The sequence below is a fragment of the Epinephelus moara genome, chromosome 15, assembly GCF_006386435.1.
Source record: "Epinephelus moara isolate mb chromosome 15, YSFRI_EMoa_1.0, whole genome shotgun sequence".
Taxonomy (NCBI): domain Eukaryota; kingdom Metazoa; phylum Chordata; class Actinopteri; order Perciformes; family Serranidae; genus Epinephelus; species Epinephelus moara.
Window position 1 is genome coordinate 7,849,652 of NC_065520.1, and position 21,843 is coordinate 7,871,494.

Below are 21,843 nucleotides of genomic sequence, written 5' to 3' on the forward strand. Positions count from 1 at the left end.
CACTTTGTTTCTATAGACCGAATCACAATACATAAGAAGATCAGGGCCACAAACTCTCTCGGATTCTAAATCACCTAAAAAAAACCCTACTTTTTTAGACTTGCTTTTCAATTATTTTACTTACATTTTATGACTGATTTTAATTCATCTTACCCTGTTTTTACTATGTGCCCAGCGTTTCACTCTTAGTAATTCATTCTCTCTTATTTTAAGAGTATTCTGCTTTTACCATTTATCATTTTAGTTATTAATAACTTCCAGGTAGAAAATCACTGTATCACATACATAAAATGAAACAGTAATGAGCAAACTCACCTAAACCACCTAAAAAAACACCTAAAAATGTTAATGTCAGTTTAAATGTAAGCTATATTTAGAATATTTTTACCACTTTACATGGTGTCAAACAGCCCTTTCCAACAGGAAACTTAAGCCACCAGACTCCAATGACAAAAACAGTAAATTATACTTCGCAGGACACAGGAATGACTGGTCTACCGCTGTTGTTTTTAGTGCGACGTCACGATGATTCAGTTTTTAAGTCCTCTCAGAATTCATTTCTGCTCATATGAGGAGCACAACTGGCTCCTCAGCAAACCCTGATTAAACAAAAACTTGTTTACAAGAGAATGCAATAGAGCAAACATTTTATTTAATTTATTGCGCAACATTGTATTCATTTATTTAATTTCAGCCCTTTCATTACAAGCCAACCTTTGGGATGTTTTGTTTAATGTTCAAAGCCCTTGCTGTTTCCCAGAATAGCTGACATCTTCATGACATTAGTAGCATTTTAAGGGCACATCTCTTCACAATAATTACCTCGCTTCAGGCTTCGATTTAACTGAAGGCCAGTGATCTTTGATTGAAACACAGTCTCGGCTTAAATCTCCTGAGATTAGAGAAGTGCAGCGTTGATCCAAATGTTGCTCTTAATGAAGAGCATCCTTTTCAGGACTCAACAGACAGTCAATGAAGGCCTCTCCTCCCACTGGCCTTGTGGGCAGTCAGCAGGTTTTTAAGCTCAAAGCATGTAAATAAATGAGTCTGTGAGTGTGTGTGTGTGTGTGTGTGTTGTTTATTAATGACGGTAGAATACATATATTAATGTGTGATCTTTGTTCCTCCTCCTGCAGGACACAGCCTCTCTTGGCTCTCAGAAGGGAGGAGTGTCTAAACATGGCTGGCTGTACAAAGGCAACATGAACAGTGCAATCAGTGTTACTATGCGGGTGGGTACAGTGACAGCTTTAGCATCAAAACACAAACCTAACGATGACTTGGATTGACACCAATAATTACAACAAGTTAATAGTTGGAGTAGCCCTTTATGTTGATTGTGGTATTTTGAAGTGAAGCCTCTAATGATGTATACAGTAGTAAGCCAGAGCAGTTTAACGCTTTTTCTCTTTACATAATGATATCAGTGATAGGTAAAATCTTGGATTCTCTCCAGTCCACTCTTCATTTTCTCTCTGAACATGTGGAAATCAAATTAGCCCTTGCTTATGGTAGCCCATGACTTGTTGTACTTAGTCATTTTACCCTTTAGCTTTCCCATGCCCCATCTCCACCCCTTATGGTATTTTTAGAGTGAAAGAGGCCATTTGGGACATTAACATCTCTGTGTTTGTCCTCCAGTCCTTCAAGAGGAGGTACTTCCATCTGGCCCAGCTTGGAGATGGATCCTACAACCTCAACTTCTACAAAGACGAGAACACCTCCAAGGAACCCAAAGGAACCATCTTCCTTGATTCATGCATGGGAGTTGTTCAGGTAAAGGACCTCACACACTGGGGCCTTTGAAAACACATATTACAGTATGAAGTCAGAGAAATTAAAGTGTACATTATGTAAGACTCTTGTAGAAAAAAACGCCTCTAAAGGGTTGGAATGTAATAAACACTTGAAAGCCAATCAATGTTTGCACTTGTGTTCTTTCAGAACAGCAAAGTGCGTCGGTTTGCCTTTGAGCTGAAGATGCAGGATAAGAGCACGTTCCTGCTGGCTGCAGACAGCGAAGCAGAGATGGACGAGTGGATCGGCACGCTCAACAAGATCCTCCACAGCAGCTTTGAACAGGCCATGCAGGAGAAGAGGAACGGAGACCTGCATGACGGTGCCTTTTGTAGCATCTTAATTATTTCTGCATGTATTTATTTGCCTGCTTTCAGTGTTTGTGTTTGCATTTGTTTGTCTCCATGTTTTGATGCTTGCTACTCCTGCAGGCTGCTTCAATTCGCCTGTACCCCATGGAATAATCTATCTCTAGGACGTTTCCTTATGAAAATCACAAATGCTTGATAAACAACTTTATTATCAATATTTTTTTCTTAGTCAATCCTTTCCTCCTCACAGAGATGCAGAGACCAACACATCATTATGTTTTTATATAATTACATCCGCTAACAGAGCTCGTGTCGATCTCTTCAACAGATGAGGAGCATGGAAAAACAGACCTCTCCTCCGGAAGTTTTCAAGACAGCTTTCAGGTAGCCTGTTTTTCCCATCTATAATAACATTACAACAATGCTCACCACCTCTGTTCGCCCACACCATATGGATACGTCCACATATTGCAGAGGTGCTTTGGATGTCTGCAGGTGCCATATGGCATCATTTGGAAGCAGTCTGAACTGTTACTGTTTTGCTTGCAATGGAATTGCTAGACAGCTGTATTTCCTGCAACCAGGTTTCCTGTTGGTGCTAACCAAGCAAACATCTGGTCGAGTGTGTATGGTCTGCAAATGCAGAGGCCAGATGAGGCCAACACTGGTGTCGAATAGGAGTGCTGCAGTGGAACGTGGCAGTCGGAAAACAAACTTTTAAAGGCGTAGTCTATGATTTGCTGTATTTACCAAGTCAACATACAGAGTCAGAGCTGCAATAATCAATATTTGGATATCATTCATTGACTATTTTTATTAATTCATTCATTATCCGCATCCACTTCTCCTATTCAGGCTTGAGATGGGCAGGGTATACCCTGGACATGTTGCCGACTATGATAGGGCTGACACATATATTTTTAAACACAAATATATTTTATATTTTATTTCTAAATCAATAGGCTGTGCTATATATGTGGGGTCTCTTGAAGGATGAACAGTATGTGTGTTTCCATCCTTCTCTCTTTTCAAATAATACGCTTTTCAGTCATCACTTTTTTTGCTTTGTTTATGACAGACTGCCAGAGATATTGAGTCCAAAATGAGGAGTGAAGCTCGCCTGAAACTGTTCACTCTGGACCCTGACACACAGGTGACAAAGATAATACCTGACTACTGTACAAAGCCCTGTGTATTTTGTATGAATGTTGTTTAAATTCCCAGTAGTTCCACAGTCAGTTTTGCTCCTGTTGTTCATCGACTTCATGACCAAATGTTTTTGTTTTGGCAGTTTAAGCCTTTTGACAACATCTCCTGTCCCCACAGAAATTGGACTTCTCTGGCATTGAGCCAGACGTGCGGCAGTTTGAAGAGAAGTTCGGAAAGAGAGTCCTGGTCAGCTGCCACGATCTGTCTTTCAACCTGCAGGGCTGTGTTGCAGAAAATGAAGAGGGACCAACAACTAATGTATGTTTCAGTGAAAACCAAACAGTCAGATATAGTTGTGGGTGTAAATCACAAGCCAAACTGTCTGATTTAATCAAAGTTGACTCAGAAATCACACTTCTATGAATGCACATGTATTTGCAAGTGCAAAAACACGCTTCAAGCATAATTCTGGGAAATGTCTTTTTCCAAACGAGGGCAAGGTCTAAATCAGTTAAGAAGATCACAAACAGTTCAGATGGCCCATTTGGCTGGCCCTCGTCAAAACTGGTGTTGTTGGCATGAGGGAATGCCCGCTACCATGGCAACCAGCCTGGGCCTCCCACCATGCATCAGCACCAGTCTGAGGTCGGTTTCCTGCCGTCACTCTCCAAGGTCTCTGTCTCTGCAGAAGGAGGAATCGTTCTACACTCAGCACTCAGCTGGGAAACCACAGCTATTAACTCTGCTACTCAGAACACACACACACACACACACACACACACACACACACACACACACACACACACAAATGGGTTGTGTAATGGCAATGCATGGTGGAAAGAATGAATGGGAGGATGAATTACATCAATGGTACATTTTGATTTGATGGAAAAAGAGAAGTGCATTAGGAAGGAAGGGTGTCCCATAAGCGTTTACTTTATTTTTCCTGTCCTCTATTTTCTCTGTTTGTTTCACATCTTCCAACTTCTATCAGAAAGCTGTTTTCTGTAAGGGGACTACATGTGTGTTAAATCTTTGGTTGTCGTACGTTATCAAAAAAAATGAAAAATATTTTTCTTGATCTCTTTCCATCAAAGGTGGAGCCTTTCTACGTGGTCCTGTCCCTCTTTGACGTCCAGAACAGTCGAAAGATCTCGGCTGACTTCCACGTGGATCTCAACCACCCTTTGGTCCGACAAATGACGTCAGGTGCGAGTAGCGGACAGGACTTGCACATCAATGGCAGCGGTGATGGTCCCCTGGCTAGCCACAGGCAGGCCAGTGGGCTCCAAGTGGGTGCTCTCCAGTACCCCAGACAGGGGGTGTTCTCAGTCACGTGCCCCCATCCAGAGATCTTTCTGGTGGCCAGGGTTGAGAAGGTCCTGCAGGGGGGGATCACCCACTGCACTGAACCCTACATGAAGAGCTCAGACTCCACCAAGGTACAGAGGTTAGCAGAGATGACAGGGATGTGGCTGTGAATTACAGTGTGCTCGAGTCATCTCGAATGATTCATGAGTGAAAATAATCCCCTGTTTTCTTGGCTGCCTGTAGATGGCTCAAAAGGTGTTGAAGAATGCTAAGACAGCCTGCAGCAGACTGGGACAGTACAGGATGCCATTCGCTTGGGCTGCTAGGTATGAAAGACCCCTTTCAAATAAAGATAATTAATCTGACTGCAGCATGACAGAGTGAGAACAAGAATAAAGACTCATAATATTACTGATGATTTCTTGCAGCTGAGGAAAACTTATAGCTTCTAAAAATCAAGGGGACTTATTCTCTTGTGCCATAATACCACATAGTGATTCAGATTTAGGATTCTGCGTATTAAGTCAGTGGAAACTGTCAAAAGAAAGTTGGCCTGCTGGGAGACACAAATCTTTAAACCAGCAGTGTAGAACTGAAATGCGCTCTTTCTCCAGTAGATTTTTCTTTTTGTCTCTGCAGGCCTGTGTTCAAAGATGCATCAGGAACTTTGGACAAAAGCTCTCGCTTCTCAGCTCTTTACAGACAGGACAGCAGCAAGCTGTCAGACGAGGACATGTTCAAGCTGCTCACTGACTTCAGAAAGTATGCCTTTTCCCCTCTCTCTAAGATATTTTACGAGCTGCTTTTGATATATTTTTGTAATTGCTGATTCTTTGTCTGTTTTCCCAACAGACCAGAGAAAATGGCCAAACTCCCTGTGCTCTTAGGGAACTTAGATGTAACTATCGACAGCGTGGCGCCGGATGTAACCAGTAAGTCCTCAAAATATTTTTAAAACCCTTTTTAATTGTCTATTTATAATCATTGGACTTACTCCTCTCATTTCCTGCCTGCAGACTGTGTCACTTCCTCCTACATCCCTGTGAGGAACTTTGAAGGAAACGGGCCTGGCAGCGCTCTCCTGGAGGTGGAGGAGTTTGTGCCCTGCATCGCTAAGTGCTCCCAACCATTCACCATCTATAACAACCACCTCTATGTGTATCCAAAACACCTCAAATATGACGGACAGAAATCCTTTGCTAAGGTAAGAGCAGTGAGGATGCAGAGCAATACATTAGAGTTAATGAACATTAACAAGAGGGAATATGTGACAGTGCCTTCTTAAATTTTGAGCTTTCCTGCACAATCTGTATTTTGCCCCTTTATACGTAACATAAAATCAATCCAAAACACATGACTTGTCCTTTTTGGAAACTGATGCTTCTGCTTGGCTCGCATTCTCTTGTCATCATCGTATTGTGTTCCTGTTTAGCCTGCGAGACAACTGGCAACCGCCTCAGGCTGGTTCAGCCAAGCAGCAGAGCTGGATAGAATTATCCTTACACAGAGCAGCAGCTTCTGATTAATACATTAATACAGGGTTGGTATTTTCACTGGGTCAGCTCCATATAGGAAACTAACCTGCCTTCTCTCCCCCATCTGTCTCTGTGCCCTCTTTTATTTTAAATGAGAGCTGGCAATCCTTTTCCTAAAATACTTTCCCTCTCTTTATAGACACTAATGGACATCTGAAATGGACACAGATGGCAAAAAATTGGTTCTGGGCCAGCAGGGATATCTTAGAACTGGTTCTTGCTTTTATGATCTTCCTGTTTTAAACGTTTGTCTCCCGTCTCTAGGCGAGGAATATTGCAGTCTGCATTGAATTCAGGGATTCTGATGAGGATGAAGCCCAGCCACTGAAGGTGCGTTTGCATATCAGGAAATGCTTAACACAGTAATTATTTCAGCTCTTAATTTCAGCTTGACTTGGAACTGAACTTTGGACTCTTTGGTCCTCGGTCTTTATTTGGGACTCAACTTAGGACATTTTGGTCTTGTTAAACAACTTGACTTAGGACTTGACTTTAGACTTGTGGGTTTTGACCAAAGGATCTCTTTGAAAGACAGGGAGCTAATCGTGGAGATAGAACAAACAACATTTCATCCACCACATATCCAGCCACAGTTCTTTGTTGCTTGTAGCCAGCAGCTGTCCACGATTAAAATCCATTTTTGGTTGTTTAGTCACCTCCTCCTCATTGTCACCAAGACAAGGGAGCTCATCTGTAACACCCGGCACTGCAACAAACCCACCACACCTCTAGAAATGGCCAACCAGTTGAGATGGTGGAGACCTTTAAGTACCTCAACATCATCTTGTACAATAAACTGAGCCTTGAGCACTACACCACAGACATACATAAACGCTGCCAACAAAGCCTCCCCTTATCCGCAAACTAAGGACGCTCTTGGTCAAACCGCACCTCCTGCTCCTGTGTCGTAGCATTATTGAACCCACCCTCATCCTCCATCCTGTACTGCACCACTTGCTATTTCACTATGTTTGCAAGCTCCTGAAAATCGCAACATATCACCAACAATAATTGGCCCTCCCACCCCCAACCTGCCAGCCTGGTCTTGACTTGGGTCTTAACATACTTGTTAGTCTTGATTTAGGTCCTGACTCGGGACTCCCTGGTTTTGACTGGGCATTCGACTTGGGACTTGTTGTTCTTGGGTCTTGACCCAGCTCTTAATTATCTCTTGATTGTCTCCTACTTTTTGAATCTACTGCAGTGCATCTACGGTCATCCAGGAGGTCCTCTATTCACTAAGCATGCCTATGCAGCTGTTCTGCATCACCAGCAGAACCCTGAGTTCTACGATGAGGTATGTCTTTGCTTTTGCTACTCATATTAATATAATGCAGTTTGTGATCTGCATATTATTGGCTAAAAACCATCAATGGAGAGAGTCTTACATATTCTCTTACATATGTTCAAAGTCAAAAAGTTATATCCTTTTTTGAAAGCAGTGTGTTTTGAAGTATGGAGGTACCTCTCACCTCCTCTTGTATTGTTTGAGCACATTTCAATTCAACATTGAATCCTCACAGGAAATGCTCTGAAGGCATTTTTCACTCTCATTTTCCTTAACAAAGCTCCCTCTGTATTTGGGAACCAACCCGGGGAATCTGTGTTTTTTCTTGCCTTTAGATAAAGATAGAGCTGCCTACTCAGCTGCATGAGAAGCATCACCTTCTCTTCACCTTCTATCATGTTAGCTGTGACAGCAACAGCAAGAAGAAAGACCTGGTGGAGACTCCAGGTAGGCTGCAGCTTAAATCTTGTCTCCTGCCTGTGCATTTTATCAAAAACAATGCTATGAACTGATGTAAATATATGACGTGCAAAATGTGGGCAAAAGCAGTTTGATACAGGCATAATTTACACATAGTAGTTTTAGTAGTCTCCCCAGTACGTGGAGAAATCTGAAATCATGATGTTCATGCTGCAGACACTCCAGTATTACCATTACTTTACAAACATGTGGCTACTTTACACACAGTGGGCTCGGCATGGCTGCCTCTGCTCAGGGATGGCAGAGTCATCATGAATGAACAGCAACTGCCTGTGGCCGCCAATCTGCCTGCAGGGTACCTCGGGTCCCAGGATGGTGTCAACAAGGTAAAAAAAAAAAAGAACGATTATTCTAAAAAACAATTTAAAAGTTATGTGTAAAATTGAGATGCACTGACTGTAATGAGAGCCCATTATCCATTTAGCTTTTAAGACCCTCTAGAAATCCGTGATTGCACGTCTTCCTGTTGTTTATGGCAAGTAATTGATAGCTACACTATTCTGTTTAAGTAGAGTGCCTTAGTGCTGAATTGTTTTGCAGGTCAAAGTATTTTCCACTAGTGTGTTGCCCTCAGATTTCCAAAATGGTTTTAAAGATGGGATATCTCACATCTCACGGATGCAATTTGTGGTTAGTGGATAAAGATCTTATTTGCCGAGATTGGATTGGGACCTTGCAGAGCTCTAACAGGCTTTCACATGAAATGCCTGTGAAATCTGATCGGCATTAAAATGTAATCCATTAAAGCTAACAATCAATGTCATCTTACCATTTAGATCCCTTGGTGTTGTGTTTTTTTTTATGCGGAGCTAATGGGTTTAGTACAAATTGAATTAATATACATGCAAAAGTGGCTCATAAAATAAGCATTTGTGCATGAAGCTTAGTGCTGAATTCAAATTGAACTACCTGTGTAAGAAGCACTCCTATCAAAATGAGCTAACATTGAGTCTATAAACTCAATTGTTTGGTAGGACATATGTTGCAGGAAATAAACACACAAAATTTGCTATTCCTTCATAAGAACTCCAGTTTCAAAAGCTTTACTTTATCTATCTTGTAGTACACTGCAGCCGTATGTTAGAAACAGCTTTTCGTCTTATTTTACAAAAAAATTATCTGAGTGCTCTTAGAAATCAACACGGTGTGTGTTTTTTATTCAGCATGTAGTGCATTATTCAGCATGTAGTGCAATAATTGTTACAACTTCCAACTTTGTACAATTTTATTTATTTATTTAGACGTTTATTGATCAGGGACAAATGCATTAAACATTATTTCATATAAAATACAAAACAGATGTCATGTATACAAGTTTCTAGCTGAAGCTAATTCGCAACCCCTGTCCCTGGTTAGGCTTTTGCTATTAAAACAGAGTTTGTGTGCAAAGTTAAAAACAGTGCAGAAACATTAATATACAAAACATATAGACAAAGACAGAATCAGGACATAAACAATGAGCAAAAATACAAAAGAGTAAAGGGCAGTCCACTAAATGAGTACAATAATATATAATATATACAACATTTCAAGTTGCACAAAAAACAAAAAGTCAAAGCTAATATCAACATAGTGAGTGAGCTAATGCTAAGCTAACGTTAGCTTAACAGCTAAGTAATTATTTCACAAACTTAGTATTCATCATTTTTGCCAATTTGATATTGGCATTATTACTTTGTTGAAGACTGCACTATGGCTTGTTCAGGATTCCAAACTCAAAGTTTAGGACTTGGATCTTGACTCCGGACCTGCTTGTCTTGACTCGGGACCCACAAAACAATGACTTGGTCCCACCTCTGATTATGACCCACTTGTCATTGCAGCATTCTGGCTCGGAGATCAAATGGGTAGACGGAGGAAAAGCCCTGTTCAAAGTCTCCACTCATCTTGTTTCCACAGTTTACACTCAGGTATAAACACATTATATCCATTGATATCACTTGGTCATTGTTGTTCGATAAAAAAAGAATCTAAATGTACTTTAAAATGCAAATTAAATATCTATTCAAATAATGTTTCCTTTAGGATCAGCACTTGCACAACTTCTTCCACCACTGTCAAATCATGGAGATGTCAGAACAAGCTTCAGAGGGGGAGCTGGTTAAATACCTGAAGGTATTCTGGGCATTTGTTTCTAATGCTCCAAGGAAACCACAGGAACACACCCTTTTGTTCACGCCTCATCAAATACAATCTTGTAATGTGGCATTTCCGGGAGTATGACAAGCCAGAGCCTACATTCATTCAATGTTTTTTCTGTTCTTACTTCCTCCCCTCCTTTGTAGAGTCTCCATGCGATGGAGGGTCATGTGATGGTCAACTTTCTGCCCACCATCCTCAACCAGCTGTTCTGTGTCTTAACCAGAGCCACACATGAGGATGTGGCTGTCAACGTGACAAGGCAAGCCACACACACACTTAGACACACGTGTGTGAAATGTGTGTTTCCAGCAGCAGAGAGCGACGTGTAACAGCAATATTTTTAGTCTCTTTTAACACACTTCATCCGTAGAAAATCAGAATAGCAGCACTTCCATCTGGCTCTCATTCCAAAGCGCATTCCCCTGTTTTTCTTTAATAGCCTGAATCCTTTCTCTCATTAGACACTCACCTATGGTTTGCACACTCCATGTATGTGTCTTACGTCTCAGTTTTGTGTGTGACTAGTCTTTGAAGCTCTGTAGGCAGTGAGTAAATGAGGTGTTAGTGCCTTAGCATGAATAAATGTAATTCCTATCTTTGGCTTGTCCCTTCCAGCACTTCCTCCTTTATATTTCTGTGTTTTTATCTTTTTCTCTCTCAGGGTGATGGTTCATGTTGTAGCACAGTGCCATGAAGAAGGGCTTGAACATTATTTGAGATCTTATATCAAGGTGCAGTCTTTTCTCACTATATTTATGCTAATGATATACAGAAAATAATTTCCGATATTCCCGTGTTTCTGTAGAAATTAAATTGATACAGTCTGTTTTTCCCCCTCTCTACTCTCAGTTTGTGTTCAAGCCAGAGCCTTATTCCTCCACCAATGTGAAAACAGTTCACGAGGAGCTGGCTAAAGCTATGACAGCCATTCTCAAGCCATCCACAGACTTCCTAACTAGCAACAAGCTACTGAAGGTAATAACAATTACCTAAGTAAAGGCTGTAATGCCATACACCCTCAAGTCAAGTCAATAAGTAGGATTCTAAAATCGTTTTTTTCCCAAATATTTATTAACTGTTTTTTTTATTTCACCAGAGAAATGATACATTTTCCTGCAAAAGACCTGATCTTTTTTAAATAGAGGTCAACTGAAATGTCTTTTGTACATTACATTTATAGTTTTCCTGTGTTTGTGTTGTAGTACTCGTGGTACTTCTTTGAAGCTCTGGTGAAATCAGTGGCTCATTATCTCATGGAGAGCGGAAAGGTCAAGGTAGGTCTTGTTTTAGTCTTCTCTTCTCTTCTTTCACCCCTTCCCTCCAAGCCTAAATGTGCTCCCTCTTTTTTTATTTTGCTTTCCTTGTCCAGCTCTCTAGGAACCAACGTTTCTCAGCGTCCTTCTACCATGCAGTGGAAACTCTGGTGAATATGCTGATGCCACACATCACCCAGAAATACAAGGACAACCTGGATGCAGCTCGCAATGCCAATCACAGCCTGGCAGTTTTCATCAAGGTTGGCACTCCTCCCGATGCCTGCGATGCCGTATTGCCCTTTGATATGCAGATGACTTTGAAAAACTGCTCTTTGGCTTAGGGTAAACATTCAAATGTCAAGGACTGCAGAGCTCTGTGCAAGTCATCCTCAGCAGATAGTTTAAAACAGTTAATCAGTTTGATTTAACAAAAAGAAATCACCACATCTGTTATGTTATGTGTTATTAATAAGATGTGTTCACTCACCTTTTCACAGCGCTGCTTCACCTTCATGGACAGAGGCTTTATATTCAAGCAGATCAACAACTACATGAACTGTTTTATGCCTGGAGACCCCAAGGTTAAACTGCTTTCCTGCTCTTATCTTAAATAGTCCTTATTGAAGTCATTAAACATTAATGTAAAGCTGACTTAAAGCCATGCAAGCTTCCCTCAAATGCTTTTTCTCTTGTGTTCCTTCCAGACTTTGTATGAATTCAAGTTTGAGTTCCTGCGGGTTGTTTGCAACCATGAGCACTATGTCCCTCTTAATCTGCCCATGCCCTTTGGAAAAGGCAGAATTCAAAGGTTCCAGGGTAAATGACACTTAACGTCACTTTCATTTAAGCGGAGTAAAATTTATATTTTGCTTGTTCTTTGCACCCTGTTCTCTTTGTGACTTTAATTTGAATGTTATTTCTCTTGATTGATGCCTGCTACAGATCTCCAGCTGGACTATTCCCTGACTGATGACTTCTGTCGCAACCACTTCCTGGTGGGGCTGCTGCTGAGGGAGGTGGGCAGTGCTCTTCAGGAGTTTCGAGAGATCCGTCAGATCGCCATCCAGGTGCTCAAGGGGCTGATGATCAAACACACATTTGACGACCGCTACGCTGCAAAAGTGAGTTCGTCAGCGCTCAACCCCCTCTGCAGTTCTTAAAATATTCTCGTCAGCTTTTTTTATACCACTTCCCAAAGATTATTTTTTTATTTGGCAAAGATTTTGGGTCACGATTTTTGACTATATGACTCATGAGCACCTACTGTGTCATTACAGAGTCAGCAGGCCAGGCTTGCCACACTCTACCTCCCTATGTTTGGTCTGCTCCAGGAGAACGTCTACAGACTTGACAGTAAAGAGGCAGCCCCCCTCAGCAACCACAATGTAAGCCTGACACCCAGTGGTAGGAAAGTGAATAGCAGCTGTTTCTGTTATTACTGGGTTAATGTCAGCTTAACATATTACTCATTGAGACATCGTTGGTGTTTTCTCTTCGGCTTTTACTGTGATTCTAGTTGCCCAGCTAAACCAGCTCATTTTCTGTCTCAGAATGCCAGGGAGGACTCTCTTGTGCCCAACTCCATGGTGACCCCTCAGAAACCTGGGAGCTGCATTGAAAATGCACTTCACAAAGATGTTTTTGGAGTTATCTCTGGAACAGGTAAATCTTCACTCCAGCATGTACCACTGAGAAGCACATAGTCAGAGATAAATGTTCTCTCAAAGACGTACTGTACCTGGCATTAATACTTTAAGGTGAAAATGTTGGACCATGTTGGACCTCAAATGAAATACTTGTTTCTGCAATGTTTAACTTGGCAGCAAATGCCTATGCTCTTCTGCATGTTAACTGTACACTGTAGATTCATCCCGTCTTCTGACATGCAACAAACAGGGTATTTTTTTGTGCTCTGTCCCTGCAGCCTCCCCTCACAGCTCCACTCCTAACATCAGCTCAGTTCACCACGCAGACTCCAGAGGCTCCCTGGTCTCCACTGACTCAGGAAACAGCCTGCTGGACAAGAGCAGTGACAAGACCAACTCCCTGGAGAAGGTAGATGAATACTGGATGGCTACTATTTTTGCAATATTTGATTTGTGACACAAAGCCCCAGGTCTGTGAGACCAATGCTGCAACACTAGAAAAAAATGTTGGCATTTTACATTTGTATTATGTTGCAGATAAGTTGAACAACACTGTGATTAACATGAAGTCAGGTTTAGGCACTAAAGCCATTTGGTTATGGTTAGGGAAAATACCTGGTTTTGATGGCACTATCCTGGCAGCTAACACAGCAGTGTCTCTGTAGAGACAACTGATGTTTATGGCACTATTTCGGCAGTAAACGTAGAAAGATTTTGGTCATAAACAATTGCTTATTGTAGCACTATCCCAGCAGAACAAGCTGCAGTGTCTTGCTAAAAAACAACTGGTTTTCGTGGCACTATCCTAGCAGGAAATGCAATGATGTCTCACAATCAGTTTTGTTGTTTGTTGGTCTTCATCAGTGGTCTGCAGCTTGGCTGGCATTTTGCTGAGGTGTCAGCTATCCACCACCTCTGCCTTTCCTAGATGACAGATTCAGCTTATATAATACGTCACCTTAGAAACATTGTTATGGAGCTATATGATATATCAAATGTTGATATGATACGTATGAAATGTACAGATGCAACATATGCGTGGTTTGCACATGGACAGTGCCAACATTTTCTGGGCTGCAATGTAATGAAAGTAAAGCCAGTGTCAACAAAACACCAAGGTTAAGGTTAGTTTGCACAGCACTCCCATATATTTTATCTTCATTTTACATTATCTTCACTCTTGGACATCCACACTCTCCTCCCACCCCCTCCTCCAGAGCTCCCACACCCCTTCTCTTTGCACTGTAACTTTCCAACCCCAACCAAAGGAGAGATTTACCAGGAGGCATTCGGTCAACGTGCCCCCTCTCCCTCTGGACCCAGAGGACAGAGCTCCACCTCTGAACCGTGCGACCAAGCGGGTCACCATGGACTTCTCCCTCCTCTCTGTGCCCCTGCCTGACCTGCTGCAGGACAGTGACAGTGATAATGACAAACAAGCTGCAGGCCAGAGGGTGGATGGAAATCATGAGGAAAACATACCAATACAAGTATTCCGTTTGACCTTTGTGACCTCTCCACCACCAGAGATTTGGGTTACAATTGTACAGCAAATGTCTGATTTATAATGATAAACCAGATTGGATGCCCTTGGTACTTTTTGTGTCCATGAATTCCAGTTAAGAGATCAAAAAATACAGTACTCAGAAATCTGTACAATACATCCAAAATCCTCCCAAAGTTCCTCCCAACATTCTTCTCTTCTGAGTGTCCCACTTCAGGGAGTGTGTGTGCTTCTAGCAATGCGGATGTTGAGCTGACCGCCGACTTGTAGCCTTTCTCATTTATTTCCTCAGATGCTGTGATGTAACTTTAAAAGTGTTTCTTCAAACCTGCAACTGATGTTGCTATCTCAAAGCACAGAGCTGCTTCAGCAAATGTGCTTTCCTTGCTCTTGTGGAGCAAGGAAAATACTTGACATTTCCCGTTTCTGAAGATTGGGTTTGATTGAGTGTTGTTCTTCCAGTTTAGAGTTTCCTTCAACTCTGCACGTCTGCACCAAAAAACTAAAACCTTTTCACTTTCGTTTGTTCTCTGTCTTTCCCTACTTTCCTCCATCAGAACCAGTGTGCATCAGCTCTGGGCAGCACTGTGCTGCGCTGTGACAAACTGGACCGAGACGAGATCAAACACCTGCTCATGTGCTTTCTGCATATCCTCAAGAGCATGTCAGAGGGTAGGACAGCCTGTCTGAGGCATTGTACTGGATTTTGACACGAGTTGATATGAGCAGTCACTTCACAGAAATGTTTTCTTATCATGTCATCCCTTCAGAGGCCCTTTTTGCATACTGGAACAAAGCAGCTCCCTCAGAACTAATGGACTTCTTTACATTGATAGAGTAAGTACAGGACTAGACAACCTTTTTATGATCATGTACACGTGCAGCTGAGATTGGGACTCAAATCAGGTTTCACTCGTAATACTGAATGGTCAAAGTTTGATGGGAAATAAAATTAATGATGAAAAAGAGAAAGCAAATAGCTGATAAAGTTAAAATCCAGCACACAAGAGCATCTGAGAAATTGGTAAAACATTTTGGGAAATCCAGGTATTTCTTGTTTGTTAACTATGGAGCCAGAGCCAGGCTTTGATTATCTTAGCTTAACTTAGCTTAGCTTAGAGTGGTTTAGTTTAAGACTTAAGAGGTGGAAAAATCTAATCTGTCTCTGTCTATAGTTCAAAAATGCACTCAAATCTCAGTAATAAACGCTTGTAAAACGTTAAACTGTTTCTGTTCACAGCCCAAAAAGATTATTTTTTTAGCCTCTGGACAATGCCAAGCTTGCTGTTTCCCCCTGCTTTCAGTTTTTATGCTTAGCTAAGCTAATTGTTTCCCTGCTCTAGCAGTTGTGTGACTTTGGGGGAACTACACTTATTCACTTTCTTGCAAAGTGCAGATGAGAAGATCAATACCTCTCTTAATGTCTGTACATTAATTATGAAGCTAGAGACAGCAGGCAGTTAGCTTAGCTGCTTCGCCCAACACAAAGGCTGAAGGTGGGGGAAACATGATATTATATCTTGACATTTCTGTCCATCCTAAGAGCTTCCTGTTTTCATAAAGTTAAATGTGAATGCGAAGCCTTGAACTTAGTAATGATCTCTGACTGAAGCTTTTGTGTTTGTCCTGCAGAGTCTGCCTTCATCAGTTTCGATACATGGGGAAGAGATTCATCGTCAGGTAGAGTGTTCAAGGAAATGGATTGTGTCAGATATCTCATTTGACACTGAGTTTATGGACTGATTCTTGAACTGGAGCTAATAACGTTCATCATTTATGTGATAATATGACTCACACAAACACCAGTCTTTACTGAATCTCTTAACCCTTTGCCTTTGGTTGGTTCTCTTCTCTGTAACACTGCTGACACGTTGCTTTGTGGTTAATGTTGCGGCCCCGGGCCCCTCCTGCATGGGTAAGACATTGCTGTCTTTTGGTCTCACTTTGCTTAGTTAAATGCATGACGCACATGCAAAAAAAATGACATGACATTCCTGCCATTTAAGTATCTACTGTGTGCCTTTCTTTTGCTCTTTTCCTCTGTGCAACACCACTGAGACATTTCCTCATTTGATTTGTGTTCATCTGAACCCTTTAGGCTTCTATGTATTAACTTCACTGTCTTGTCTCCGTCTTTTAGCTGGTATCCAGACTTACTTTTAATGATATTTCTCTTCTCCCAACAGGAGCCAGGAAGGGGCAGGGTCTGTAGCTCAAGACAGGAAGTCTCTGACTCTACCTGTGTCTCGTAGCAGGGCGGGGATCTTGCACGCCCGCCTACAGCAGCTGGGAACTCTGGAGAACGCTCACACCTTCAACAACAGTAAGCCCTCTCGTCCTGCTCTGACTTTTATGGGACCAATAGTGGGAATGTAAACGAATATGAATACAATAACTAATACTAATGAGATCTGACAGCATTTTTGCAGTAAAACAAGTTTATAACTCAGTTAAAATGAAACACACAGACATCATACACACACTGCTACAATCAGCAGAACTCACTTTTTACAGTGGAGGTAGATGTCTATAAATCTAAGAATTAAGAACTAATGGAAAATAGAGACTTGTGCACATTTTCATGAGCCTGATGAAGCAGTAAATATATATATAATTTTAAATGCGGTTTACCTCTGACAAGTAGAGAAATTATCTTAGTTTTAAACATGCCAACAAAGTATTTTTAAAACAATGATTGATGACATTTTTCCTGCATCATTAATCTGTGTCATTTACTGACCTCTGCTGGCTGCCAGTTGAAGTTGTTATAACAATGAAGCTTATCTCCTATGAGCAAACAGAAATATAAGCACTTGACAAATGTTCATTTAGTCATCGGTACTGATTAACAACCTGATCAAGCAGATGATTTGTTATGTATTTATTGCTCTAATAAAGTGATAACATCTAACAGTGACCTTGCGTCTGTGTTGTCTGTGCAGTGTACTCTCATACGGAAGCAGATGTGAGCAGCCAGTGCCTGCTGGAGGCCAACGTGTCTACAGAGGTCTGTCTGACTGTGCTGGACACACTCAGCATCTTCATCATGGGATTCAAGGTATTAATTTTCCATCCAAGCTGCTGAGATACGTGACATTCTGCATCTTAATCACATTGTGGTTGTCTGGTCCTCACACTCTCCTCTTTCCTCAGACCCAGCTGACTTCAGACCTTGGTCACAACCCCCTGATGAAGAAAGTTTTCCAGGTGCATCTGTGCTTCCTGCAGATCCCTCAGTCCGAGGCCGCCCTCAAGCAGGTCTTCACCTCACTCAGGACCTTCATCTACAAGGTGACAGAATCTCCCTTCTTTGATCCACCCTCTGTTTAACCATGCCACCTCATTAAATCACACTTAGACAATGTAGACCATCCAACCCAAGCATGCAGAGAGCAATGGTAAGTAAGGGCTTTTAGATTTGTTTTAAATCTCACCGCTCCATGGTAGACAGTATCCAGAGTGAATAGGCATTGTGAAGATCCATGCACATATAAAACATTGCAAACATCCAGCGCAGACATAGAAGTGGCAGTAACACTTCTTCTTCTGGCCTCCAAGGAAAAGCAAAGCTTGTTTCTAAAATAAAAACCCACTTTCTTTCTGTTATTGATTTTACATCCTGTCTCTCCCCACGTGTCCTCCAGTTCCCCTGTACCTTCTTTGATGGCAGAGCCGACATGTGTGCCTCTCTGTGCTATGAAATCCTCAAGTGCTGTAACTCCAAGCTGAGCTCTATCCGCAATGATGCCGCCCATCTTCTTTACTTCCTCATGAAAAGCAACTTTGACTACACGGGACGCAAGTCTTTCGTACGAACACACCTGCAGGTATGTGAGTCAAGTATGGTTGTTTTTACTGTTCTGTCTTTCTAATGCGTCTATCATACGTTCGTGCAGAATTGATTTATTCTTGGTTTGTTCTCCTTCTCTACTCATCTCTACTCTCCAGGTGGTAATTGCTGTGAGTCAGCTGATTGCTGATGTCATCGGCATTGGGGGTACACGTTTCCAGCAGTCCCTCTCCATCATTAACAACTGTGCCAACAGTGACAAAAGCATCAAGGTGAGAGGTGGACACCACCTCACAGTGTGATGATAATAATCATAATAAGTAATAAGTTATTATTACAGTCCCTAATAGATAACTAATGTTGCTATTGTACTGTTGTAGCACACAGCATTTCCCTCAGATGTAAAGGACCTGACAAAGCGCATCAGGACAGTGCTGATGGCCACGGAACAGATGAAGGAGCATGAGAATGACCCGGAGATGCTGGTGGACCTCCAGTACAGCTTGGCCAAGTCCTACACCAGCACGCCTGAGCTGCGCAAGACCTGGCTGGACAGCATGGCTCGCATCCACAACAAGAATGGAGATCTTTCAGAGGTATTTCAAATGTTCTTTTGGGTTACATTTTCAGCTTAGCCGGCACAGACCTACAGGAAGCAATGCTTTCAAAGGGACATTTCAATTTAGTAGGGCATTTTTGTGCTAACCTGTGACTTGTCTTTGCTTGTCTCCCTCATACACAGGCAGCCATGTGTTACGTGCATGTTGCTGCCCTGGTAGCTGAGTACCTGTGGAGAAAAGGTGAGTTGAGGATATACAGTGGGATGTAAGTCTCCTGGTAATGGTATGCTTCCTTTTACAGTAAAAAACAGCTGTAAAACTCAATTCGAACATGTTTATAATCCCAGTTTACAGAGGCCATATAATGAGTCACTGGTTAATGTTAACACAGTACAAAGAAGATTATCCCAGAATAATTGTTTTACAAACTCAATAAAATTGATTTGATTTACTGTTGTGTCCTGAAGAAAGATTGTACACGATGATAATTCAAGCTTTATAACTTACGCATATTAAAACTTTGGCTGTCTCCGCTGCTGATGCAGACTCCCTCTCATTTGTAATTAGACTATACTACAGTAAATCAGTACACCACCAACAATTAAAATTATAAATAAGATGATTTACATGATTTGCAGATGAAAGGTGACTAAATATTCCCTAGTTTATTTATTTGTTTTTCACACTGCTTGGTTCTTTAACTATGTATACTGTATGTGTAGGTGTGTGCCATGTTCCACACACACCTACACATATACACACAGAAGCACTCGTCCAAGGGTCATTGCTGTGTTTAAAAACACTCCAACACATACCCTAGATAAGATTCCCTCTCGTGCTTCTTCATACCTCAAAACACATACTGTGTTCAGACTTTGGAGGGGCTCGATTACATTCATTGTCAGGTCAGTCAGAGTGTTTAACAGGAGTTTAAACTTGTGCTGTGAATCTGTAAGTTGTAAGTGGAAGAAACTCCAAAGACTACGTCACCCTTTCGGTCCAAGGAAGTTTCCCTCGCGGGTATTTTTTGATTGAAAACAGAGAAGAGAGAGGGGTATGACATGCAACATAGGACCAAAGGTTGGAGTCAAACCTGGCACGTTGCTGTAATTTGACATGTGCTGTAACTGCTCAGCTACTGATGCACTCCAAGAAGTTTAAGCAAGAAAACTGGAGTGGCATCCAGAGGGAAATTGTTTTGCAGCAGTTGCAGTACAAAGTCAAAAATTTCATTATGTCAGTGGTGTTTCACTGACAGGTGCCACATGTCACCCATCGGTACAGGTTTAATATAGGCCATAAAGATAAAGATGAACTGTAAAGATGGTAGCTTAACAAGCAGAGATAGCTGTAACTACTGCACATATTAGCCTGTATGGCTACCCTTGACAGGGTTGACCATCACAACACAGCCCAGTCACAAGAAAAAAATGTTGGCATTGTACATTTCTGCAAACCACTAATTTGTTACAGGTGCACATTTCATAATTATCATATCAACGTTTCTAAACTGACGTAATGTAGAGCTGACTTTGTCATGTGGAGGTTGAGGGGATTGTGGAGTGTTTGACACCTAGACAGGACATCTGCCAAGCTGTTGGAGACCAACACACCACAAAACTGGTTGTTTTTTGGCGAGTCACTGCTGTGTTTCCTGCAGCTTTTAGCCCCGAAATGAGGGTGTTTTTTTAGCAACCTGTCGCTGTCTTTCAGGAGGAATAGTGCCATGAAAAGTGGTTGTTTTTTACTGAGTCATCACAGCGTTTCCAGTGGGGATTGTGCCCTTTAAACAGTGTTTTAGGTTAAAACATCTTTTCCTAACATAACCAGGTGGTTTTTGTGTCTAAACCTAATCACACATTAAATTTAAACATATCTGCTACATAATAACATGGAAATGAAATGCATTTGTGCAATTGGTTTGCAAAATGTCATTTTTATTTCTTAATCTAATGTAAAAATAGATTGTGTTGGATGCATAGAAATGATATGTCATGAATTCGGCATACCTCTACCAAAGCAGTAACATATACCAGTAAGGAACGTCATACGCTGGTGGGGAAATGGTGTATGGCAGTGGAAAATACTGTATAATATAAATTTTTCTGTTTTTTCTTTACCCCCTTTCCATGTATCTGCAGTTGATTTTTGGTCCCAAACAGTGACAGAGCACTGACGTACCACATTATATACAGTATACTGTATATTAAGGGAAAACTTGACTCACGTTGGTTCTGTATCTGTGTGTTAGGTATGTTCAGGCAGGGCTGCTCGGCTTTCCGTGTCATCACTCCAAACATTGATGAGGAGGCAGCCATGATGGAGGACGTAGGGATGCAGGATGTTCACTTCAATGAGGTATTATGAGCTTTTCTACGTGCCATATATTACACAAAGAGCTTTGAATATGTGCCAGTCCCACTGTGTTGACCAAGCATTAAGGATGATTTTTAGCTTCCTCATTTGTATCACGTGGCACATTATGACTGTCTAGAAGAGCTCTTATCTCTGTTAAGAGTATCAATTGCTAGACTGACAAGACTGTAGACTTTGACACAAGGCTTGGTGCATGTGTTATTAATCACATGTAGAACATCAGTGAGCTGGCAGGCGGAGCAGTCTTGGGAAATCTGACGAGGACTCAGCACTCAGAGAAGTGTTCAGGATAGTCCAGCAGAGGCAGTGGCTTGTTGACACAGAGGCCTGAGACCAGCTCTATATGTGAACTGATAACCCAATGAAATTGAAAGTGATGGCTATAGAAAGTGTGAGCTATAGTATGTGTGAGCTTTTATGAGTCGGTCAACAGATTTGCAGGTAATGAAAAATGCTTTTACCTCCCATCTGCACTGAAAACCTTTCTCCTTTATGAGCTGGACTCATCCCCCAATAAAAAGAGGAGATGATAGATCCATTTACTCCCACGTCTGCTGTCTTTACAAGAACACTGTGCTCAGTTTAAGTTCACTGCAGCCTTCTAGACAAATAAGAACAGACAGAATTGACCTTCTTTGCAACAGTTAAATATTCTGAGCTGAAACTGCAGGGAAGAGGGGGACGTTTAATGAAGTTTA

General features: G+C 41.6%; 1 protein-coding gene across 4 annotated transcripts in view; it reads left to right on the forward strand.

Annotated features, from left to right (window-relative positions):
* dock9b (dedicator of cytokinesis 9b) overlaps positions 1–21,843 on the forward strand; it is a 61,141-nt gene that overhangs the window by 31,980 nt on the left and 7,318 nt on the right. For 2 of the 4 annotated variants that reach the window (XM_050063115.1, XM_050063114.1), the window contains exons 6-44: positions 1,137–1,232; positions 1,642–1,776; positions 1,945–2,119; positions 2,437–2,492; positions 3,187–3,261; positions 3,435–3,575; positions 4,355–4,699; positions 4,812–4,894; positions 5,208–5,330; positions 5,421–5,500; positions 5,585–5,772; positions 6,368–6,433; positions 7,308–7,400; positions 7,727–7,838; positions 8,079–8,197; positions 9,695–9,781; positions 9,897–9,986; positions 10,157–10,272; positions 10,675–10,744; positions 10,863–10,988; positions 11,216–11,287; positions 11,383–11,529; positions 11,767–11,850; positions 11,974–12,085; positions 12,212–12,390; positions 12,547–12,654; positions 12,820–12,931; positions 13,194–13,324; positions 14,977–15,091; positions 15,190–15,256; positions 16,052–16,099; positions 16,606–16,742; positions 17,362–17,477; positions 17,573–17,710; positions 18,064–18,246; positions 18,368–18,481; positions 18,590–18,805; positions 18,952–19,009; positions 21,021–21,127. In XM_050063115.1, the coding sequence (XP_049919072.1) occupies positions 1,137–1,232; positions 1,642–1,776; positions 1,945–2,119; positions 2,437–2,492; positions 3,187–3,261; positions 3,435–3,575; positions 4,355–4,699; positions 4,812–4,894; positions 5,208–5,330; positions 5,421–5,500; positions 5,585–5,772; positions 6,368–6,433; positions 7,308–7,400; positions 7,727–7,838; positions 8,079–8,197; positions 9,695–9,781; positions 9,897–9,986; positions 10,157–10,272; positions 10,675–10,744; positions 10,863–10,988; positions 11,216–11,287; positions 11,383–11,529; positions 11,767–11,850; positions 11,974–12,085; positions 12,212–12,390; positions 12,547–12,654; positions 12,820–12,931; positions 13,194–13,324; positions 14,977–15,091; positions 15,190–15,256; positions 16,052–16,099; positions 16,606–16,742; positions 17,362–17,477; positions 17,573–17,710; positions 18,064–18,246; positions 18,368–18,481; positions 18,590–18,805; positions 18,952–19,009; positions 21,021–21,127 (4,620 nt within the window). The remainder of the gene's footprint in view (positions 1–1,136; positions 1,233–1,641; positions 1,777–1,944; positions 2,120–2,436; positions 2,493–3,186; positions 3,262–3,434; positions 3,576–4,354; positions 4,700–4,811; positions 4,895–5,207; positions 5,331–5,420; positions 5,501–5,584; positions 5,773–6,367; positions 6,434–7,307; positions 7,401–7,726; positions 7,839–8,078; positions 8,198–9,694; positions 9,782–9,896; positions 9,987–10,156; positions 10,273–10,674; positions 10,745–10,862; positions 10,989–11,215; positions 11,288–11,382; positions 11,530–11,766; positions 11,851–11,973; positions 12,086–12,211; positions 12,391–12,546; positions 12,655–12,819; positions 12,932–13,193; positions 13,325–14,976; positions 15,092–15,189; positions 15,257–16,051; positions 16,100–16,605; positions 16,743–17,361; positions 17,478–17,572; positions 17,711–18,063; positions 18,247–18,367; positions 18,482–18,589; positions 18,806–18,951; positions 19,010–21,020; positions 21,128–21,843) is intronic. The other 2 variants (XM_050063117.1, XM_050063116.1) reach the window with 1 other exon arrangement.